A 21,585-nucleotide genomic window follows, 5' to 3' on the forward strand; every position below is an offset into this window, starting at 1 on the left:
AGTAAACATTACTAAGCACCTGTGCTATTCGACACTATGCTAGGCACTAAGGAATACAAAAAGAAAAATGAAACTTTATCCTCAAGGAACTTACATTCTATTGGGAAGGAGGTACTATGTCCATGCACAAACACAGTACAAGAAAAATGGAAGTAGGAGAGGGCACTCACAATTGTCAGGATTGGGGAAGTACTTCACAAAGGAGGTCATAGAGGAGCTGAGCCTTGAAGGACAGACAAGGATTCTGAGAGGTGAAGATGAAGAAAGTGTGCATTCTCAACACGGGGAATGGTTTGTGCCACTGCACCGAGGCTAGAGATGGAGAATGAGGTGTTAAATAGGGGAATGTTTACTGTGTATGGAAACCTCCAATAAGTTACCTGACCGTACTGGACCTTAGATTTTTCATTTGTGAAACTTTTTACTGCTGCCATAGATATATTTAAATGAAAATTAACACTATTGAAATGTGAAATAGCTTTCTAAATAAAAATAGTTGATTGTTGCAAGAGAATACTTTTACTTTGACCTTAGTCGTCAACACTTTGGCTCAACAAACTAAAGCAAAAACAGGGCATGGGCTTCTTGTTGACTAGCTAGACCTATGTTCCATTGATGAATTAGGCTGTAGTGAGAAGCCAAAGTCCAAGAAATCCCCCAGGACTTAGACTTTCAGCTGTTCAACATGTGGCATTTAATAACAGCTTCTCTGTTTTCTCTCTCCAATAGCTCCAAGTGCTCCCATAAACTGGCGTAGGGGGAAGCTCCTGGGTCAAGGTGCCTTTGGCCGAGTCTATCTGTGCTACGATGTGGACACTGGACGGGAGCTAGCTTCTAAGCAGGTCCAGTTTGACCCAGACAGCCCTGAAACAAGCAAGGTAAATAGAACTCCCCATCCTTTCCTCACAGACTGTGAAGGTCTTACCTGTCTCCATTACTTTTCTCATGATAAACCAACCAGATCTCTCTCTGCTAATAGCTGCTGCTCTGGGATGAGAACAAAAGTGGAAAAGCTTAAAGAATGCTTCCAGTACACAGAATAGAAGGAACCTGTCCATTGATAATGAACCCAGGAAACCCAGAGGGGAAAGTAACTAATAGTGCCAGATAGAGGATCCTATAGAGCCCTTATTCAGCAGAGAAGTCAGGTGTGGATTCCATGGATCATGCACCCCAGTTCCAAAGGGGAATTCAATTTGAAATTTGGTTATAACATAGAAGAGAGCAGAAGGGAATTCAGATGGAAGCACAGAGGAGCAGGACAGTTTTGAAAGTAATGTGTGGAATTTACTCTCTATTAAAAAACAAACAAACAAGCACCATGAAGTAGAGATTCATGGTTTCTTATGTTGGTGTTCTCAAGTCTGGAAATGCTCCCCTTTCTAGGTGTTAAAGTTCAAAATATACCAAAAAAAACAGATATAGTCCTAGATATAGTAGCTAGACGTAGTAGCTCCATGACCACTCCCCACATTCTGGACCAGAATTCGCACAAGCATTGTTGTCAAGGGCCAAAGTGAGCTGAGCTCTAGGACATATGAGGGTTCCTGTGAGGAAAGGACACTCTTCTAAAACCTTCTTTTACCAGGCAAAAAATTCTAATCCTGCTGCAGTCTGTAACTAACCTAGAGGCTCACCTCGTTATAGACTGTCCCCAGGTTGTCAAGAAATCCAGAAATCTCTATCTTTCTCTCCCTTAAGAAACATACTTGTCATTAACAAGAATAGGGGGTAGAAAAAGATAACGGATTTTTTTTGGGGGGGAGAAAGATTTCATGTAAAAAAAATAGCCATTTTGGGGGCAGCTGGGTGGTGCAGTGGATAGAGCATCGGCCCTCAAGTCAGGAGGACCTGAGCTCAAATCCGGCCTCAGACCAAACACTTGACACTAGCTGTGTGACCTTGGGCAAGTCACTTAACCCCAGTTGCCCAAAAAAATAAATAAATAAATAGACATTTTAGAGAAATTGAGATCTAAGAAGAGGAGAGATTTAGTTTGACTCCCAGTGGATGTTGCTTAATTAAAGGAGAAAGACACAGGAAAAGAAAATCCAGGGAAACTAGAGGCTATGGTTCTAGGCAGTGCCCAGTCCACATTGCAATTAGTTCCTTTTCTACCCCTGTAGAGAGCCCCAGGCCAGAGATAAGGTTTTTTTCACTTTTCCTAAAAATGTGGTTAAAATTAAGTATGTAATTAGAGCCCTAGGCAGGTATGGAGTTCCATTGGCAGGGCAATAGACAGATCTTAGGGGCAGCTAGGTGGCACCATGGATAGAGCACTGGCCCTGAAGTTAGGACCTGAGTTCAAATGCGGCCCCAGACCAAACACTTGATACTTACTAGCTGTGTGACCTTGGGCAAGTCACTTAACCCCAATTGCCTACAAAAAAACAAACAAAAAAAAAAATACACATCTTACAAGTAAGGCTTCCCACAGTCTGATAGGCAAACGGTGATGACTGGAAGACTAGACAGTTAGGATATGTGGGGACAACAAGGTTTCCTTCTCTCCTCCCCCAGGAGGTCAGCGCCCTCGAGTGTGAAATCCAGCTGCTGAAGAACTTGCAGCATGATCGCATCGTGCAGTACTATGGCTGTCTCCGTGATCGCTCTGAGAAGACCCTGACCATCTTCATGGAGTACATGCCAGGGGTATGCTAGGTGGGGCACAGCTGGGCACAGAGCTTAAAGGGGAAGAAAGAGTGGGTCGTCATGGGAAGTGGGAACCAAGATCCTGGCCATGGGGTTGGTAGGAGGCAAGGAAGTAGATCATTAGCATGCATTTGTTTAGTGCCTCCAGTGAACCAGGCACTATGCTAAGCCCTGGGAATACAAAGACAAGGCCTTCAATGTGCTTACCTTAGGCTGGAGAAAACTGCATGTTCACAGATAAGTAAATAAGAGATATATATTCAGTAGTTTCTTGGGGGCATTAGCAACTGGGAGGATCAAGGAAAAGCCTCTTGTAGGAGGTGCCACTGAAGCTGAGAGTCTTGAAGGGAACAAAGGCTCCAAGAGATAGAGGTGAGGGAGAAGAACTCCTATTGTGGGATAGAGAACAGCTTGTGTAAAGGTGTGGAGGTGGGAGATGGAATTTTATGTAAGAGGAATAGTGAATAGGTCAATCTGTGTGGGTTGTACCGTGCATGAAATCAGTCTGGAAAAAAACAGGTGAGATCCAGGTCAGGAAGACTTTTAAGTACCACACAGAGGAATTTGTCTTTTATCCTAGAGGCAATGGGAGCCACTAAGCTTCTTCAGCCAGGCAGTGAGTGGTCAGACTTGCATGTTGGGAGTATCAGCTTGGTAGCTTTGTGAACAATGAATTGGAGAAGGGAAGGGCTAGATTCAGGGAGACCATTCAGGAGGCCTTTGCAGTAGAACAGCCAAACCATGACAAGGGCTTGAGCCAGGGCGGTAGTGATGGGAGTAGAGAATGAGGTATGGATACAAAAAATGTTGAGGTGGAATCAAAAAGATGTCATTGAAGGAACTGGGTATAGTCAGTCTGGAGAAGAAAAGATTTGAAGGGCATATTGGCTGTCTTCAAATATTTGCATGGAAGAAGGATTAGACTTTTTTTTTGTTTGGCTCCAGAAGTCAGAACTGGAAATAGTGCAAAGACTTAAACTTAGACTTGAGGCCAGAGAAAACAATGCAGGAAAGAAGTATGCTGCCTCAGCAGTTGATGGGATCCCTCTGATTGGAGTTCTTCAAGCAACAGCTGAATAACCACTGTTAGGCATGAGTAGTAGACATTCTTTCCTGGATAAACTGGACTGAATAGTTGCTGAGGTCCCTTACAACTCTTCAAATTCTGAGATTCTTTGAAAACTTGGCAATTGATTTGACAGTTAGTGTCACAAATGTCTTGTAGGTTATGAAGCTATGTGACTGATAAAATGGTGGTGTCTGATAGATACATAGAAATTTTAAGGATGGGTGATTTTAGGAGGAAGTATACATAATGAAGTTTGTTTTAATCTTATTGAGTTTGAAATGTTTATAGGTCATGTAAGTTGAGGTGTCCAGCTGGCAACTGGAAATGAGGCTAAAGCTCAAAAAGAGATATAAAAGCTGGATATGTAGCCACCTGTATCGCAATGACAGTTTAAATCAGGCATTGACAGTTTAAATCATTCAGTGGGAACTAATGTGGTTGCCAGGAAAGAGTATGGAAATTAAAGAAAGAACCCAGGAGAGAAGTGTGGGATATATATACAATTAGGGATCAGGACATGGAAGATGATCCTACAAAAAAGACAGAAAAGGATTCATCAGGTGAGTAGGAATCTGAACTTTATTGTCCCTTGAGTTTAGTTAAACAGTGTCAGAAGCTACGAAATTCACAGAGAAGGAGATCTAAGAAAAGGCCGTTGGATTTAGTGATAAAGACATCATTTGTGACCTTGGAGAAAGCAGTTACAGTTGAGTGGTGGGGATTTAAACCAACTTGTCTGAGGAAGAGAGATGAGAAAGTGGAAACATGTAGACAGCTTTTTCTAGAAGTTTGTCTGTGAAAGGGATGAGAGGAGAGGCTTAATATTAGGAGGAGAGAGGATGATAATCCAAGGAGCAACTGTGGAAGATAATTAGCATAAGATCAAAGGCACAAGTAGAAGGGTTGGCATTGGTAAAGAAAAAGGTCTGAAACTAGGGCAAAAGAGGAGAAGGGAAGGGAATAAACATTTATTAAGCACCTACTATATACTAGACAATGTGCTCAGCTTTTTTACAAATATTATCTCATTTGAGGACATAATGGAGGAGAAAATGAGCAGTGATGGTAATGTGATTTGAAAGTTAAGCATAGGGGGCATCTAAGTGGCACAGTGGATAGAACACCGTCCTGGAGTCAGGAGGACCTGAGTTCAAAACCAGCCTCAGACACATAACACTTACTACCTGTGTGACCCTGGGCAAGTCACTTAACCCCATTGCCTAGCCAAAAAAGAAAAAAAGAAAGTTAAGTGTGGAATTGGGGAAAAGAAAGTTCCTGATAAGTGGCCTCAAATTTTTTTGTGAAATATGAAAATGAGGTTCTCTCTCAAAAGTAATGGTAGGGGGAGGGGACAGTATAAATACTTTGAGAAAAGAAGATTTGAAACAGGACTTGTAATCAGTGAATAGTAAAAGGACTGGCATGCAACAATGAAGGCCCAGTTTTGAGACTGAATAATATGAATTTGTAGTGATCCCAGCCTGCATGATTGTGACTTCTCTAGCATGTTAGCATGAGTGAAGGAAATAGATGATAGGGGTAATCCAGGGGTGGGGTTTGGAAAGAGGCAAATGGCAATAGAACATCGGGGCAAGAGATTCAAGGGTTGAGGGACAGTGCCAAGTAAAACTGATCACTAAAGGGTCAAAATTTTGAAGGGAGAAGAATAAGGCTAGAGCAGAGCTGATGGCTTGGAAAATCAGGGAGAGGTGGAATGACTAGGAACATAGCTTACAATGAGTATAGGGTTAGGAGAAGGAAAACAGAAGGGAAAGCTTCGAAGACAGGAGGTAATGGGACCAATAAAGGCATTTCAGAATTGTGGCTTATGGAGGTGGAACAACAAGAGTGATGATGAGATCAAGGGTACGCCTTCTCTGTGTGTGTGTCATTGCAATATAGGTGACTACATATCTAGCCTTTATATCTCTTTTGAGCTTTAGCCTCATTTCTAGTTGCCAGATGGACACCTCAATTTAGATTACCTACAGACATTCAGACTTAATAAGACTAAAACAAGTGGAGAGGAGGATATGTAGATCAGTCCTTTGGTAGACAAGCATTTATTGAGTACTAGTATGTGCTCGACATTGTGCTAAGCTATGAGGATACAAAAAAATGGCCAAAAAAAAAAAGAAAGAAATATATATATATGTATATATGTGTGTGTGTGTGTGTATGTGTGTGTGTGTATATATATATATTATATATATATAGGGTCCTTGCTCCCAAAGAACTCACATTCTAATAGAGGACAACATGAAGATAACTAAGTACATGGAAGATATATACAGTGCAAATGGAAAGGGACTAGTAGAAGGAGGATTGGGAAAGGCCTTTCTTAAGAAGAAAGTAGGATTTGAATTGAGTCTTGAAGGAAGCCAAGGAAGCTGGGAATCCCTGGTAGAGAGGGAGGGCATTTCTGAACAGCCAGTGAAAATCCATGGAGGTGAGAGATTGAGTGCCCTATGTGAGGAATAGCAGGTGAGCCATTTAGCCAGATCATAAAGTGCAAGGATAGGAGCAAAGTATAAAAAGACTGGAAAAGTAGGAGGTGAACAGGTTATGAAGAGCTTTAAATGTCAAGTTGAAGGCTTTATACTTGATCTTAGCGGTAGTAGGGAGCCATGGTAAATCAGTGACCAGGGGTGGGGGGGGCGTGGCAGGAGGGAGGTTTGTGTGAGAAGGAGAAGTGTGACATGATCAGACCTATGTTTTAGGAAAACAGTGGGGAGAGACCTGAGGCAGGGAGACTAATTAGAAGCCTATTGCAGTAGTCCAGGTGAGAGGTGATGAAGGCTGAACTAGGGTGGTAGTTGTGTGAGACAAGATTAGACAATAGATTGAATATATGGGATGAGTAGGAGTGAAAAGTCAGGATAACACCAGAGGTTGTAAGCCTAGGTAACTGGAAGGATGGTGGTACCCTCAACAGTAACAGGAAAGTAGGAAAGAAGGGAGGGTTTGGAAGAAAAGATGAGTCCCATGAGCATGTCGAGTTTGAGGTGCCTATGGACAATCCAGTTGGAGATGTCCAAAATGTAGTTGATGGTGCAGGATAGCAATCAGGGAGAGAGGTTAGGGCTAGATATACAGATCTGGGAATCATCTGCATAGAGTTAAACTTAAGATCACCAACATAACATAAAAGGAAAAGAGAACAGAGTCCTCGACAGAGCTGGGGGGTGGGGGAGGGAGGAACACCCATATTTAGTGAGCATGACATGGATAAAGATCCAGTAAAGGAGACTGAGAAGTTGTCAGATGATTGTCAGATATAGAGGAGAGGCAGGAAAGAGAAGTATTCTGAAAACCTAGATATGAGAGAGTATCTAGGAGGAGAGGGTGACCAGTGATGTCAAAGGTTGTAGAGAGCACAAGAAGGATGTGGAATGAAAGGTTATATGGGATGTGGTGATTAAAAGATCATTGGTAACTCTAGAGAGAATATTTTCAGTTAAGTGATAAAGTGAAGCCAGATGGCATAGAATTGGGGAATGAGAGGGGAAGAAGTGGAGGCAGCTAATGGAGATGGCTTTCTCAAGGAGTTTTGCCAAGTAGGGGAGGAGGGATACATGATGATAGATAGCTGTAGAGGATGGTTGTATCAAGTAAGAGTTTTTTAAGGACCATCAGAGTTGAGAAGGTTGGTAAACTGAGACGCAAGGCTATTGGAGGGGGGGTTTGGGGGGAAAGACAGTGATCATGTAAATTGAGGTCCCAAAGACCAAAGGAAGAGGATGTTGTGGAAAGAGTGATTGTGAGCTATACACGAATTCCTTAAGAAAGGGAAGAGAAGTGACCAACAGTCACCAGGATCTACACAGGGTGATATATCCAGATGGAGTAAATTTCAAAAGAGGCGAGGTTACTGTGTAAAGGTAGTTATGAGGAATGTCTGGAAGTGGCAGTGGGGTACAGCGAGTATAACTACTCCTTCCCTGGGCTTGATGTGTTGAGGGACATGAGAGATGGAGCACTCAATACTGGGGAAGTTAAATGAGGTTTGTGTGCGCCAAGGAGATGGAAGGTTCATGAGAGCAACTGGTTTAATGCAAAAGGTCATTTGTTAACAGTAGGAAAAGGGTTCCAGATTCCACAGTAGAAAGGGAGAATAAAGTGGGATAGAGACCTAGGAGGAATAACTGAACGTGTTTGGGAACAGGAGAGTGGTGGTCAGGTAGGAATGCTTTGGCTTAGGCAGTTTACCTCTCTGAATCTGGGGTTCTGAGTGGAACCATGGGGCTGTGTTTGTCCTGCTCATCCCAGGAGCACTGTTAATACTGATTTGATTATGCTCTTATTAAGAGGTAAAAATGAGGTACATGAGTAACAGCAGAAGGACAGATAGTCACCTGTTGGGATGGCTGTATGGAAAAGGCTCTAATTGCTAGACAGAGTTGAGGTGTGGTTGATTAACTCACTGCCCAATCTATAGCCAAGGCCAGTCCCAAAGCTTAGTTGATTAACTTTGGAGTAGGGAAAGGAGCAGGAAAGGGCCTCTTGAGGGTGGGAAGATCACTGCTTCTGGTCTTGAGGGGTGACCTACTGTCTTGGTGGATGACTGGATTTGATACAATCCCAGGACCATCACTGTAATGGTATGTCAGCTAAGTCAGTATGGTCTTCTGGGTTCTATATTTGGAAACCAGAATGTTTGTTTTGTTTTGGTGCCTCAGAAATAGCAATAGGTGTAAAGTTTTGGGCTGACTTCACTTAGCTATCCTTAAGCTCCCTGAGGCTAAATGGCCGTAGCCTTAGTGTGTGGGGGACAGGGAGCATTACTGGGCGCAAATTTCCCTCCCCTCTCCTCCCACCCAAGGGTCTTTTTCCACAAGGATGGGTGTCTTTGCCTATTGGCTGGACCATGGCAGGTTTGCCTTCATCCCTGACTCCCCTTCTTCATAATTGGAGGCCTAGGAAGGAAGTGATGCTCTGACTCCACTTTCTCTGATCTTCTGCTTGGTGGCTGGCAGGGCTCAGTGAAAGACCAGCTGAAGGCATATGGCGCTTTAACCGAGAGTGTGACCCGTAAATACACACGGCAGATCCTGGAAGGCGTCTCCTACCTGCACAGCAACATGATTGTGCATCGAGACATCAAAGGTGAGAGAGTGGTGGGCCGGAGCTGGCTACCTTCTTTGGGCAACTGACATCCCAGGTCTGGGCTCTCCCTTCCCATAATAGGAAATCCTGGGCTTGTGCCATTGTTTGGGGGAGAACAATAGCTTTGGATGAAGGGGAAGGGCACCTCCAGCTCTAGGACTGCAGTGACTGCCCTTTTGTATCCTAGGAGCCAACATCCTCCGTGACTCTGCTGGGAATGTGAAGCTTGGGGATTTTGGGGCCAGCAAACGACTGCAGACCATCTGTATGTCAGGGACAGGGATTCGTTCCGTCACAGGCACACCATACTGGATGAGCCCAGAGGTGATAAGTGGAGAAGGCTACGGAAGGAAAGCAGACGTGTGGTAAGTTTTGGGAATGGGTTCTTTCGATTCTACAAAGTCTCCTCTGGAAGCAGCAGGTTGGCCTGAGATGAGGCCGACACCCATTGTCCCCATCTTATCTCTGGTGAGTCCAGCACAGAGGCACAGATGACAAGGTTATCGAAGTTTTGAAATAAGAGAGCAGGAGGGCATTAGGCCATCTCTCTCCCACAAACTCCCACTCTATGAGAGGTCACAGTGGTTAATGACCTCGTGGTACTGGACTCAATTTGGTTCTTTTGGGTCAGGCAGCTTCTTGTGCATCTTCCTGGCTCCCGTAGGACTGTAGCAGGGGAGAGACGCCCATCTCTGGTAGAAAGGAGGAGTCTGGACCCAAGCCAGGGCAGCAGGACTCGGGCCAAATGGGTTATATGTTTCTTTCCCTCAAAAAAAAGTGAACTCTTTGTTATTGGGAAGAACCCAGGCCATGGAAAACATGCCTGATGTTCAGCCGAATTTCTTAAAGAAATAGGGTCTACTCTGATAAGCTGAATCAGTCTAAACAATAATAAGCTTCTAGCTCCTAGCCCTGAGATTTTCCCAGGTGGTTTCCATTTGCTTTGCTTGGTCTTAATGTTTATTCTCTGAAGAGACTAGCAAAGTGCAAGAAGTTACTCTGCAACTGGAAAGTTTTTGACTTCTCTTTAGAAACTCACTGATTTGATATCCTTTCTCCTTTTTCCTCTAAGATCAACTGTAGGGAATATATGTGGTGCTTGTGTCTAGGAAGCCTGTCTGTATCAGTAGGGGGTTGTAGTTAGCACCACTTCCTGCTCTCAGGACCCTCATATTAGCTTCCCCTCTCCCAGGCCTCCTTGGAGGCTGCCCTCACCCTTTTTCTGGGCTTGGCTGCCTCTGGGCCTGCTATGGTATGCCCTGAGAAAGGCGTGATGGTATCTCTTCTTTCTGTAGCAGGGTTGGGGGCAGCAGAGGGCTGACATGATGCTTCTTTCCCCCAGGAGCTTAGGCTGCACCGTGGTAGAGATGCTGACAGAGAAGCCTCCATGGGCAGAGTATGAAGCAATGGCAGCCATTTTCAAAATTGCCACCCAACCCACCAACCCCCAGCTCCCGTCACATATCTCTGAGCATGGCCGGGACTTTCTGCGACGAATCTTTGTGGAGGCCCGACAGAGACCTTCGGCTGAGGAGCTGCTTACACACCACTTTGCACAGCTCGTGTACTGAACTCTTACATCCACGCTGATGTTGGACCTTGGCTCCCTGGGGGAGGGTCATAAGAGGGACTTGGTGAAGTTGCTGCTTCTCCCTTCCAAGTCTACATGCCCCAGAGCTACAGTCCATCCTTCCTTCTGTCCGTCTGTTACTCCCTTCTTCCTGGGTAGCTGCAGAGTCAGAAGAGGGTGCCTGTGACCCCAGGACTGGGGAATCCCCCCATGCCTGTCAGACTGGAGGGATCCAGGTGTCCCTGTGCTCAGAGAGTGGTGTGAATATCTGTATTGCTCTGGCCTTAGGAGCTCCTTGGGTCTCTTCTCCCTTCCCTCCACCTTCCCTCTGAGCTGCATTCACTTGCTCTGTGTTTGGCATCAGAGTTCACGTTGGTGCTGAGGACACACTGGCTTAGAAGGATGTGAATAGTGTTATTTTTATTCAGAGTGTTATTTTGTTTCCTCTCCCAATGTCTGGAGACACCAGAGGACAAATCCCCTGGCCCACTTGGGCTCTGGCAAAGAACAGTGCCAGGACCCTGGGGTGAAGTCCACTGTTCCTCCAGCCAGTGGGTGGTGGAGGCTGGTGCTGCCCCTGTCCCTAGGAGGGCTCTGTACCAGGTTTGCCAATCCCACCTCTTTACCAAAGATGGACACAATGCTCTGCTGCCTTATTCAGGGAGAGGGGATACCTGCCCTGCCCTGCCTTGCCCTGTGACTCGCACCTTTCCACCTCCTTCCCACAGGATTCAAGAGAAGGAGCTGCTGTAGGGGAGGAGGGGGGGGATGTGTAGGAGAGATGGCACAATTTTTGTCAATGCAATTGTTTCTGTTTTACAAGGTGGGGTGGGGTTCTTTCTCAAGTGTTATACCATATCTCTAAATTTGTGCCCACTCCTGCTTCTTCCCACGTTCACCCAGGGCTGCCATGAAGCAAAGATCCAGAGTCTAGGTTGGAAACAGGCGGGAACTAGAAGTTTTGTGCTGCCAGTCTCCACCCCTTCTCAGAGAGTGCATTTCCTTTTCTGCTTAGGGGCAAGGGGTAGCTCAGTAGGATCATGATAACTTGTTTTCTGAGGTCCCTGAGGGGAGCTTTTTAGCAAATCTAGGAAGAATTTAGTTCCAGGATAAAAATGGATAGTGGCCCTGCTGGGATAGTGCCATCTCAGCCTGGTGTACAATAGGGCCCAGGTGCTGCTGCCATCTGTGCTCAGAACCATTGGCACCAACAACATGCCCTACCCGTTTCTATGAAGTGACCCTTGGCCCTCCTGCTTCTTCCCTGGCCTTGAGGGAGAAGAGTGGGAATGGAAAGGGAGGAGTAACATCTCTGAGCGGCTTAAAGCAGCTGTAAATACCTCAGCCTGGGCCTTGTCCTTTCTTCCCCCCAAAATGTGCCTAATGCTAAAGCCCCTCCCTTGACACCCATGTTCCTTAGAATTTATCATTGAATGGAAAGGGAAAAAATGCCAGGTGACAGGGGCTTATCTCCAGAGATAGATGGGGTATTAGCAGTAGGCGGCTCAGTGCCCAGCCATGCCTGTCTCCCCCCAGGCACCATAACAATCCAAAGCCTTCGTTGTATGTTGACGATGCACTTTTATGAATGTAGTTTCTATCGCTCTTTTTAGCCTTTTCACATCATGTAATGTGAGGCCTTGTACTTGTTAATTTATATCTCAGATCATATTTGATGGTTTTTATATATAGCGATTCTAGACTGTTACAGGTGACTGTTGCCTCAAGGGAGAGAAGAGAAAACGAAAGCAGCTGGTTTTGCAGAGAAATTTGCTGGTGGTTTGTGCCAAATGGTGCCTATGGGGCCTGGGCCTCTCTCTCTGTTTCCTTCCCTTTCTGCCCACTGGGACTCCTGTCCTGACCTCTGGGGCTAGTAAGATATATGATGCCTCCCTCCTGTTACCAACATTGCCACCACTACCACCGCTCCCCCTTGGCTCTGTCCTCACCAAGGCATGGACTGGGGACCTTCATCCTGACCAAAGCTACTTTATGGTAGCTTGGCTTTTCCCTCTCAGCCTTCATTCCATAAAGAGCCTCTCACTTGAGGTGAATTCACTGCAGTGAATCCTTTGTGTTCCCCTCTCCCTCAAAAAAAAATCCTTCCTATCACATCTCTAGACCTTCATTCAAACAGTCCTTGGGAGGAAACAGAACTCAGGCACTGGCATTGGTGAGACGATTCTGCATATTCCAGGTTCAGACTCTCTCTGGGGTTACATACCAACCCCACAGTACCTACCTGATAGAAAACTTCAAAAAAATTTTTAAACAAACCCTGAAACCCTCCTCCCCGCCCCCCCCAAAAAGACCCCAACACAACACTTGATTTTTGTGCCAAAAACTGTGGATATGCTAGCCCAACAGCCTCAGGATTGAGCTATTGCTTAATTTATTATTTTTTATTAAATTATCCAGATCAAAAACTGTGGGGGCATAGGACTGTTCTGAGCCCTAGGAGTATCAGGTGCCCTCTGCCCCTTAGCCCTGGCCACTCTGGGCTCTGCCAAAGGGCTGGGCAGCTTCATTGCAGGGTGCCATCATTTTCTCATCATTCAATAAAGCCTTCCTGCTCTGGGCTGCCAGCAGAGGCCCAGGACTGAGGCTGGTTCTTGGTCACCCTCTTGTGCACACATTAGAGGAGGAGCCAAGTGTCTGAATGTGGATTGTGCAGAAGAACTTGCAGCCATAGTTTATTTTGACTATATCCCGACTGAGGGCTTGCAGTGCAAAGCCAGGCCAGTGTAGCGCGTTACTTACAATAAAAGGATCATTTATACAAGCTGACTCTGGTTCCTCTGCTTTATGGGTAGGATAGCAGGTGGTGCAAACTCAGATGAGAACCTCAATATGGCCCCTCAACCAAGGGAAATAGGGATAGTTCTTGGAATAGGGGGTGGTGGTTGTGTATGATGATGTAAAATGTTCGTTACAGGGGTGGCTAGGTGGTGCAGTGGATAGAGCACCAGCCCTGGAGTCAGGAGGACCTGAGTTCAAATGTGGCCCCAGATACTTGACACTTGCTAGCTGTGTGACCCTGGGCAAGTCACTCAACCCCATTGCCTAGCCAAAAAAAAGATGTTCATCACAGCTAGCTATTGTCGTGGGTTCCCATGCTTCTGCGCCTCCCCTCAACAGAACCGTGGGAAAGCACAAAGTTTGTCACACAGAATATGGGCAGGAGCTGGGGTGCTTCTGGAAGAAAGTTTACCTGGCTGTAGCATAAGCTGGGGCGGGGTGAGGGGGAGGAAGGGGGAAAAGGAGAGGCGTGGTGATTGTTCTGCCCTCCCTCTAATCACATTTGGCGATTATTATGAAGTTATATATTAAGTATTTATTATATGTTATGAAGTTAACCTCTCACTCCTGACAGTAGCATCTGCTTACCACGGTGTCCTTTTTCAGGTGGGCGGGGGCTCAGTTTTCAAGGGGAGAGCGCCAACCTGGTGTTTGGGGGCCATTTCTTTCCTAGGCTGATTTTGGCTAATTCTCACATTGTCTTTCTGAGCACAGAGTGGGCAGCTCTGGGCAGCTAGTCTATCCTGGTTCCCTGCTGAAAATGTCACTAATATGTAACCAGGGATCACGTGGGCATGGGGTATGACTTCTTCCATTTCCCAGGGACCTCAGGTGTTCCCTGGGTCACCATTCGTTATGGTTCAGTACAGAGGCTGTACTTCAATGTGAGCTCCTTCTCGGTCTCCCTCACACTGATGCATCTCCCACAAACTGCCTGATGGTTCTTTGCTTTCAGGGTGGGTTTGGAGTCTTGCCTGTTCCATGGCTATGAAACCAATTGTATAAAGTAATGATGACAACATCCCTCTCTCCCCCTAGGCCTTCCCCCCTTTTGTCTACCCTGTGGTGACCAAGAGTTCCTCAAGCTTAGTTGTTCCACAGTCAAGTTTGGGCAACAGGGTCCAAGACAGGAAAAACCCCAGACTTCCTGCCTGTATTCCCCCTGGGAGTCCAGCTGCCCTTCTCCCCTCACCCCACCCCCCCTTCCTTATTTACTTTTGCTGTAACCCAAGCTGTCCCTCTGTACTTCCTGCCTCGGACCCCTTGTTAGAGGAACCATGCATCCCTGAACTGCTGGGCTAGCTTCTAGAGCCATTGCTCTGATGGAGCACAGAGGTGGCCTTTCATCTTTACTCCCTACAGTCTACGGGGGGAGGGAAGTACGTGACTTGAGGGATCAGACTAGGATCGCAGGTCTGGAGAGAAAAGCAGCACTTTGACTTTTCCTTTGGGGACTGAAGCTGGGAGCCCTGAGGACAGTAAGTAAAAGTGATTAAGAGCTTTGTGTTCTTGCTCTCTCAGTACCTGTAACACCAACCTTGAAGAAGACAGTAAAAGGGGGAGATGGGAGCAAAAGGAAACAGTAGGGGCTAGCATTGAGGCATGGTGTCCAGAATGTGGAGATGAAAGTCTGTCCCCTGGGACTCAGCCCTACTCATCAGGTCACATCTGGCGTAGTGTGTTCTCTTCTGGGCACATTTTCAGGAGGACCACAGTCAGGATGCTTAAAGTCCTGGAGATGGCGACTGTAGGGATGTGATCACTTCCTTTAAAGAGTTGCCATATGGAAGGCTTTCTGTTTAAGGAAAAAACTAAGGCTACTTGAGGGCAAGGGATAGTTTTGACTTCTGTCTTTGTATCTCCAGTGCCTAGTACAGTGTGGCACAGGGTTGGCTTCAGTTGAATTCTGTTGAATTCAAGTTGTCCACAAGTAGGTTGGGTGACCTTGAAGGGGAAAGGGGGTGTGCACTCCATCATTGGTCTTAAAGCTAAAGGTGGATGACTATTTGGCAGAGATGCTGTGTAGATAGATGGGATTCCCACTCAGGTACAAGTTGGACTAGTGGACCTCTGGGGGCATATAGTAGATGCTTAATGTGTCTTCTCATCTTTCCCTTCTGAGGGGGAAGTTGAGTCAATGGAACTTTGATGAACACATAACTCTTTGTAGTGTCTGCTCATTTGCTTGATTGGAAGTGGCAGGTAGGAAGGGGAATGACAATCAGTTTTCACATTGATCTCAAACCCTTCTATCCAGTGTGGTGACAGGCAAGCATGCATACACACACACACACACACACACACACACACACACACACCCCCTACATGGCATGGGGTGGAGGGGGCGGAGGTGGGAAAAGAGGGAGAGGTGCTAGGAAATATTCCTTGGGGAGAAAGGATTTCAAGAGTGGCTTCAATAACTGAAACCATCTAAAATAGGGTTTGGTTTTGTTTTGTTTTTACCAGGGGGTCCACACGACCGTCAAAGGGATCCAAACATAAATTTCAAGGGAAATGTGAACTTGGGATGGGAAAAAAGTTACATCTTTCTTTTCACTAATCTCTAACTGAAATTTAGCATTTCCTTCACTTATTTAAAAAACATTATTTTGAGAAAGGGATCTACAGGCTTTACCAGACTACCAAAGGGGTCCGTGACACAAAAAAGATTAAGAATGTCTGATTTAAAAGATTAATTTGGATTTGATGGTCCATGGGAGGAAAGGGTAGGGCCTGGAGTGGTGTGGGGGTGGGGAAAAAGTCCCTATTTGCCTTTACCTTCCTGGTCATCCCTTAAAAGGGGTCAGGGGTGTGCTAAGTCAGAAACCTGCACCCTGGATCTGCCAGACACCTCTCCCAGCTGTCATCAATCCAATCCCAGGCCTTTGATCAACTTCTTATCTCCCACACCTCAGGGCCAATCACACAGACACAAAGATAGACTCTTGGGTACATGTTTAAAATAGGTTCACAACAGTCAAGATGGGCACAGTGGGGGGAGGGAGGGCAGAAGGGGCAAAGGGGACTGGCTACTTTGGTCCCACAACCAGTCTTTATAGTTCACAACCTGGCAAGGGTTGTTTTAGTTCCTCTTCCCTGATTCCAGAATGGCAAGTAATATTTCCAAGCTCTCCCTGGGTTTACAGCAAGGGTCTACATTTAGAGATACATCTCTGCCTTCCCCCCACCCTACGCAGGCATCATCGCTGTGCTTTATTAGTCAACAGGGGGCACCTTAGCCTCTCCTTTCTCCCAGATGTCTTAGGTGTAACTCAGAACCAGAATGTGGACAGAGGTAGATGGGAGGGAGAGGGGGCACAGGGCCCTCATTGGCAGTGGGGAGCCCTGGACCCTGGAGGAGGTGGTGGGCAGGCTGACTCCCAGCTGGAGAGAAGGCACCAAGATAGGGGGAAGTCCTTCCCTGGGGCCTGCTTCTCTGAGGCCTACTGAGGGAAGGGGGTATGAAATCAAACTGGAGGGCCCAAGTGGGAATGAGGTGCCCCCTGGGACAAAGCGGGCTAGCACTGAACCCCCACCCCCTCTGCAGACAAAAGACAGCAAGTTAGCCCCTGTCATTGCTGAACCAGCCCGAGCAGCCCCAAATATGTCTTTCCCCCCTCCCCCCAATTCAATCTTTCCCAAGCTCCTCCCCATCCCACCCCGAAGGCCCCTCGGATCCGGGGTAGGAAGAGGGCATCCGTACGGCCTCAGGCTGTTTTGGTACCACCAGCCACCTCCTTGTGGGCCCAGAGCTCCTTGTGCTGCTTTCGTCCAAAGCCTTCATCATAGTTGCCTTTACTCTTAAACAGCTGCTGGAAGTGGGGTTTGCAGTAAAACTCTCCATGAAGTGCTGCATAGCTGCCCAGACTGCAAAGGAGAAATGCCCAGCCAGGGAGTGAGGGGGGGCGGCAGAAGGCACCTGTCCCTACCTCCAGCTAGCCCATCACCATGCAGAAAGGGGAAGGGAGCCTTGTGCAGTGCCCATGCCTGAGGGTGGGGCTCTGGACCTCACCCTCACCTAAGCTTGGTGTGGCAGTGCTTGCAGCAGAAGCAGGAGTTGTGAAAGATGAGCTTGTCAGCCACCAGACGCTCCATGGGGTAGACAGTTTTTTGACACGCTGCACAAGTTTCCTTCACCTGTGCCCGAAGGCTGAATGACTGGTGGGGGGAAGTGGGCACAGTATTAGCCACAGGGAAAGGACTACTCCCCACACAATATAACATAATTCCCATCCTCACTGTTCCCCCCACCCCATCTTGATCCCATGGTGAAAACACAATACCCCCGGTCTTTACCTTGGAGCGCTGCACTGTGTTGCCGCTAGGGCCGCTCTTGGCTTCCTGGGGACACAAGGGAAATTAGAACATGGCTGGGCCCACTGGTCCTGACATCCAAGCCTATGTCAAGTCTAAGGTAGCATGCCCTCTGCCTTCCCCATCTTTATCCACCCAGTTCGGACTATCTACTTTATGTTTCAAGGGGCAAACCAACTCCTCAATCCCACCATCCCTTGGGCTGGACACAATAGCCTCTACAAACTGCCCCAAACCCCTCCCCTCCACCCTGAGGGGAAAAGGGTGGTTAAGGTGGTGGTGGCGTGATGCTGTTACCTACATGAGAGGTGGTGGCCTGGGCCGCTCCAGCATCCTGAAACATGGTGAAGGCAAGGATGGGGAGCACAGGGGATGGGGGAGTGCAACCCTCAGCACTCTGCAAGGGGAAGTTAGTCAAGAGGGTGTCTAAGCCTGCATACCCAGCACCCTTCCCCCTCTCCACCTCCCTTTTTACCCCAGCTTGCACTTAAAGAGGTGGTTCGGAAGGGGGGAGGGTGTTGTTTACAAGAGAAACATAATCAGGGAGGTGGGGGGCTGTGGTTGGGACTTTCCCTAAGTCATTTCCTGTTGCTTTAGGTCCAACCACTTCCGCCTCCCACCCTCACCACCCTCTTCATTCAGCCCACCCATCAGTGAAATACGTTTGGGGAGGGGAGTTTGGCGGGGAGGGTGGATAGAGAAAAGCTGGTTGGGAAAGGAGAGTCAGAGAAGAGATGGGATGCAGTGACCGGAGGCTGAGGCAGAGCAGTGCTGACGGGTAGGAGGAAGGGCCCCTGAGGTGCCACAGTAACGAGTGACCCTAGAAGAGGGACGTGGAGTGGTTTTAAGCAGGCGTGGGCCTGGGGCTGGGAGTGGAGAAGGGATGCTCAACCACAGTGAGAAGCCAGTGTCCTGGGGTTGACCCCGCGGCGCTGTCAATCTAACAAGAATATGAGAGAGGCATGGGGACTACGGTCCGTCCCCTCCCCGAGTGCTCAGGCTTCCTTCCTCAGGGCCCCAGCTCCTGGACAGCTCAGTCACCCTCGTCCCCCATCCCCCTCACCACGCGCACCCCATAGGGGAAGCACTGCTAGAGTACATTCTCACGCCTCCACGCTCGGCCAGGACTCTAGCCTTGCAGCCGGCTGCATTCCCAGCCCTGGGAAGTGTCCAGCCAACTAGCCCACCCAGGGGCTCCCCAGCCTGAGTGCTCTCTCTCCCGAGGCTCCGAGGCCTCTTCCTCACCTCCAGCCCGTTCCCTCCCGCCAGGGGCGGCCAGACCTATCCATACGCCCCAGTCTAGACCAGCGGGAATCAGCTGACCCCCGGTGCGCCCTCCTCCTGTTCCCGAGGAGGGACCCCTGCCCCTAAAGAGGACCCCGACGCCCCCCCAGGGGTCCCTAATTGAGCCCCCTACGACCCCCCGAGGGGTCCCCAGCTGAGTCTCCCACTCTAAACCCTGCGGGACCCCAAGAGGTCCTGCACTCAGCTTTCTCCTCTGCCATCCTGCTGCCACCCCCACCCCCAGACTCCTTCGATGAACCCCTACCCCTCAACCCCGCGGCCCCCGAGGGGTGGCAGACCTGTACCCTCCCACCCCATCGCGCCGCTCCCGGGGTCCCCAGATGAAGCCTCTACCTTGCTCCGCGGCCCTCGAGGGGTCCTGGACCCAGCCTCCCCCAGCCCTATCCTGTGGCCCCTTCAGGGTCAGACTCCCTCAGCCCCCTCCCAGCCCCATCCTGCCCATCCCGCGGGTCTCACCCAGGCCCAGGCTGGGCCGCCACCGGGGCGAGGTGCAGCGGGTCCGCTTCTGGGGGGCTGGAGGTGGCCGCAGCCGCCGACGCCTCTGGAGCCCGAGCCGCCTCCGCCTCCGCCGCCGCTGCCTTATCCTGGCGCTGCCCCCCGCCGGGCCCCCGCCCCCCGCCCGCCCATTGGCTCCGCGCGGCCCCGGAGCCGCCTCTGGGTCCCCCAACCCGGCTCCCCGCCCCGCTTTGTCTCCTCGCCCGCTTTCCCTCCCTCAGACCCCCGCCTTTGTCTGCCCCCAAGCCCGGGAGGTTGGCGCCAAAGCCTCGGACCAAGCCGGCCGCCCCCCACCCTAGCCCCGAGCCCCGCGCCTGCCCTTATGGTTGCCTCTCCTCCGACCAAGCCTGGCTTCCCCGGTCCCAAGACGTTCCGCTCCGCGCCCCAGCCTCTAACGGCTGCTTGAGGTCCCCCTAGACCTCGCGCTCGCCTTCAGCTCCGGGTCCCGCTCTCCTCTCCCATCTTAGCCGGCCTCGGGGCGCCTTAGCGCCAGCCCAGAATCTCCCCTCCCGCCCCGGCCCTGCGGGCTCCACCTCCATCCACAGCCCAGTTCAGGAGTCGGGGGGGGGCGGTGCGGCGGGACAGGACCCAGGAGTGCAAGGGAAGAAGGGGTCCTGCCCCCCCCAGAGTTCCCGAGGAGGGGGCCGCCTGTGTGTGTTGGGGGATCCCCTGGCAGGGTGTGTCTCGGGGACAGCATCCAGGACATTTGTCCCTCTTCCTCCCCGCCACATCGGACTTCCTGGATCATTTCTCGGCCTCAGTTTCCTCTGGATTCCCCAATGGCCCCCGTGGGCGCGGTGCCCCACGGCCCGCTGCACGGTTCCCACTCGGCTCTTGGGGCCCCGAGGCCGGGCGCAGGGCTGGGACACTCGGACCCCAGTCCTCCCAGGCTGCTCAGCCAAAGTCCTCTCCTTCACCGCACTCGAAGCAAGATGCCGGGGTTGGATCGTTGCCTTTCTCCAGGCGCCGAATTTCCTTACCAAGATCTAAGGCGACCTGGACACCTCCTTCGACCACCCGAAACTGACCCAGCCAATCGATTTCCTCCACCAGCCTCGGGTTTCTGCGCTTACTTGATTTTTTTGGGGGGGGGGGGGGGGGGGGGGGGGGGGGGAGGGCAGGCTAATTCAATTAGGTAAGATAACCAGGACGCGTTTGTTTGTTTTAAATTATTGAAAACTATTTACATCACCCTAACTCTAATCCCTTCCCCCTCTCAGAAAACCATCCCTTATTATAACACGTAAGACAAAAAAAAAAAATCAAGAAAACGCAACAAAATACTAAACAAAGTGACATTACATGCAGTGTTCTGTACCCATAGTCCTCCACCTCTGCAGAAAAGGAAGGGAGGTGCATTCTCAACTTTGATTTGGAGCCAAGCTAGGTCATTATAATTGACACAGGTCCACAGATGCCCCTGAAGCCAGGATGTTAAGATCTATGTGGGTGATGAAGGATAATACTCCATGCACTTGTAAACAGCAAAACATTCACCAGAGAAGAAGGGACACTAATGCGTTGTCAACCATTCTGGAAAACGGCTTGGAACTTTGCCCACAGGGCTGTAAAACTGTGCATACCCTTTGACCCAGTAATATCACTACTGGGTCTGTACCCCAAAGAGATCCCTCCTTGAAAGGAATAGGACTTATATGTCCAGAAAATATTAAAGCAGCTCCTTTCTGTGGTGGCAAAGATTTGGAAACTGAGGTACTCATCAATTGGGGAATGGTTGAACAAGTTGTGGTATATGATGGTGAAGGAATAGTATTGTGCTTTAAGAAAAGGGGGTGGTTTTAGAAAAAACTGGGAAGACCTATATGAGTTGATGCAGAGTGAAGTGAGCAGAACCAAGATACAACAATATTGTAATGATGATCAGCTATGAAAGATTTAGCTACTCTGATCAATATGATGATCCAAGACAATTCCAAAAATGCTATCCATCTCCAGAGAGAGAACTGATGAAAATTAATGTATAGTTTTTTTCATTTTTCTTATATATTTTTTGCAATATGGCTAATACAGAAATATATTTTGCATAATTTCACATATATAATTGATATACTGCTTGTCTACTAAGTGGGTGGGGGAGGGGTGGGAGGAAGGGAGAAAATTCCAAAAAAAAAAAAATAATGTTAAAAATAAATAATAAATTGAGGAAGGAAAAAGACGTTCTCCAAAAACTGGATTCATGCCACCAGCTCTGCTAGCCTCCATCTTGGTCCTAAGTTTCTCACTATCAGAGTGACCAGTGTCAATCCTGTAAAAG

At 48.6% G+C, this 21,585-nt stretch overlaps 2 protein-coding genes across 4 annotated transcripts in view; one reads left to right on the forward strand and one right to left on the reverse strand.

The window, feature by feature from the left end:
* The window catches only part of MAP3K3 (mitogen-activated protein kinase kinase kinase 3), a 109,638-nt gene extending 96,459 nt beyond the window's left edge, over positions 1-13,179 (forward strand). For all 3 annotated transcript variants that reach the window (XM_027872881.1, XM_027872882.1, XM_027872880.1), the window contains exons 13-17: positions 730-878; positions 2,521-2,652; positions 8,698-8,827; positions 9,015-9,192; positions 10,170-13,179. In XM_027872881.1, coding sequence (XP_027728682.1) covers positions 730-878; positions 2,521-2,652; positions 8,698-8,827; positions 9,015-9,192; positions 10,170-10,398 — 818 coding nt within the window. In that variant the 3' untranslated portion in view covers positions 10,399-13,179. The remainder of the gene's footprint in view (positions 1-729; positions 879-2,520; positions 2,653-8,697; positions 8,828-9,014; positions 9,193-10,169) is intronic.
* Positions 13,180-16,134: 2,955 nt separating this feature from the next.
* Positions 16,135-19,355, reverse strand: LIMD2 (LIM domain containing 2). Its single transcript, XM_027873417.1, has 5 exons — positions 19,272-19,355; positions 17,812-17,907; positions 17,493-17,537; positions 17,215-17,354; positions 16,135-17,063 (listed from the first exon to the last, which is right to left on the reverse strand). Exons 2-5 carry the CDS (start codon positions 17,851-17,853, stop codon positions 16,904-16,906), a joined length of 387 nt encoding a protein of 128 aa, XP_027729218.1. The 5' UTR covers positions 17,854-17,907; positions 19,272-19,355; the 3' UTR covers positions 16,135-16,903.
* Between the last annotated feature and the right edge of the window lie 2,230 nt (positions 19,356-21,585).

This window comes from Vombatus ursinus, unplaced genomic scaffold, assembly GCF_900497805.2.
Source record: "Vombatus ursinus unplaced genomic scaffold, bare-nosed wombat genome assembly UNPS02014801.1, whole genome shotgun sequence".
Classification (NCBI taxonomy): domain Eukaryota; kingdom Metazoa; phylum Chordata; class Mammalia; order Diprotodontia; family Vombatidae; genus Vombatus; species Vombatus ursinus.

Coding starts and splice junctions, on each gene's coding strand:
- LIMD2 (XM_027873417.1), bottom strand. CDS start 17,853: ATGTTTCAGGATGCTGGAGCGGCCCAGGCCACCACCTCTCAT. Junction 17,538..17,811: donor CCCAGGCCACCACCTCTCAT/GTAGGTAACAGC, acceptor TTGTGTCCCCAG/GAAGCCAAGAGCGGCCCTAG. Junction 17,064..17,214: donor CACTGCCACACCAAGCTTAG/GTGAGGGTGAGG, acceptor TCTCCTTTGCAG/TCTGGGCAGCTATGCAGCAC.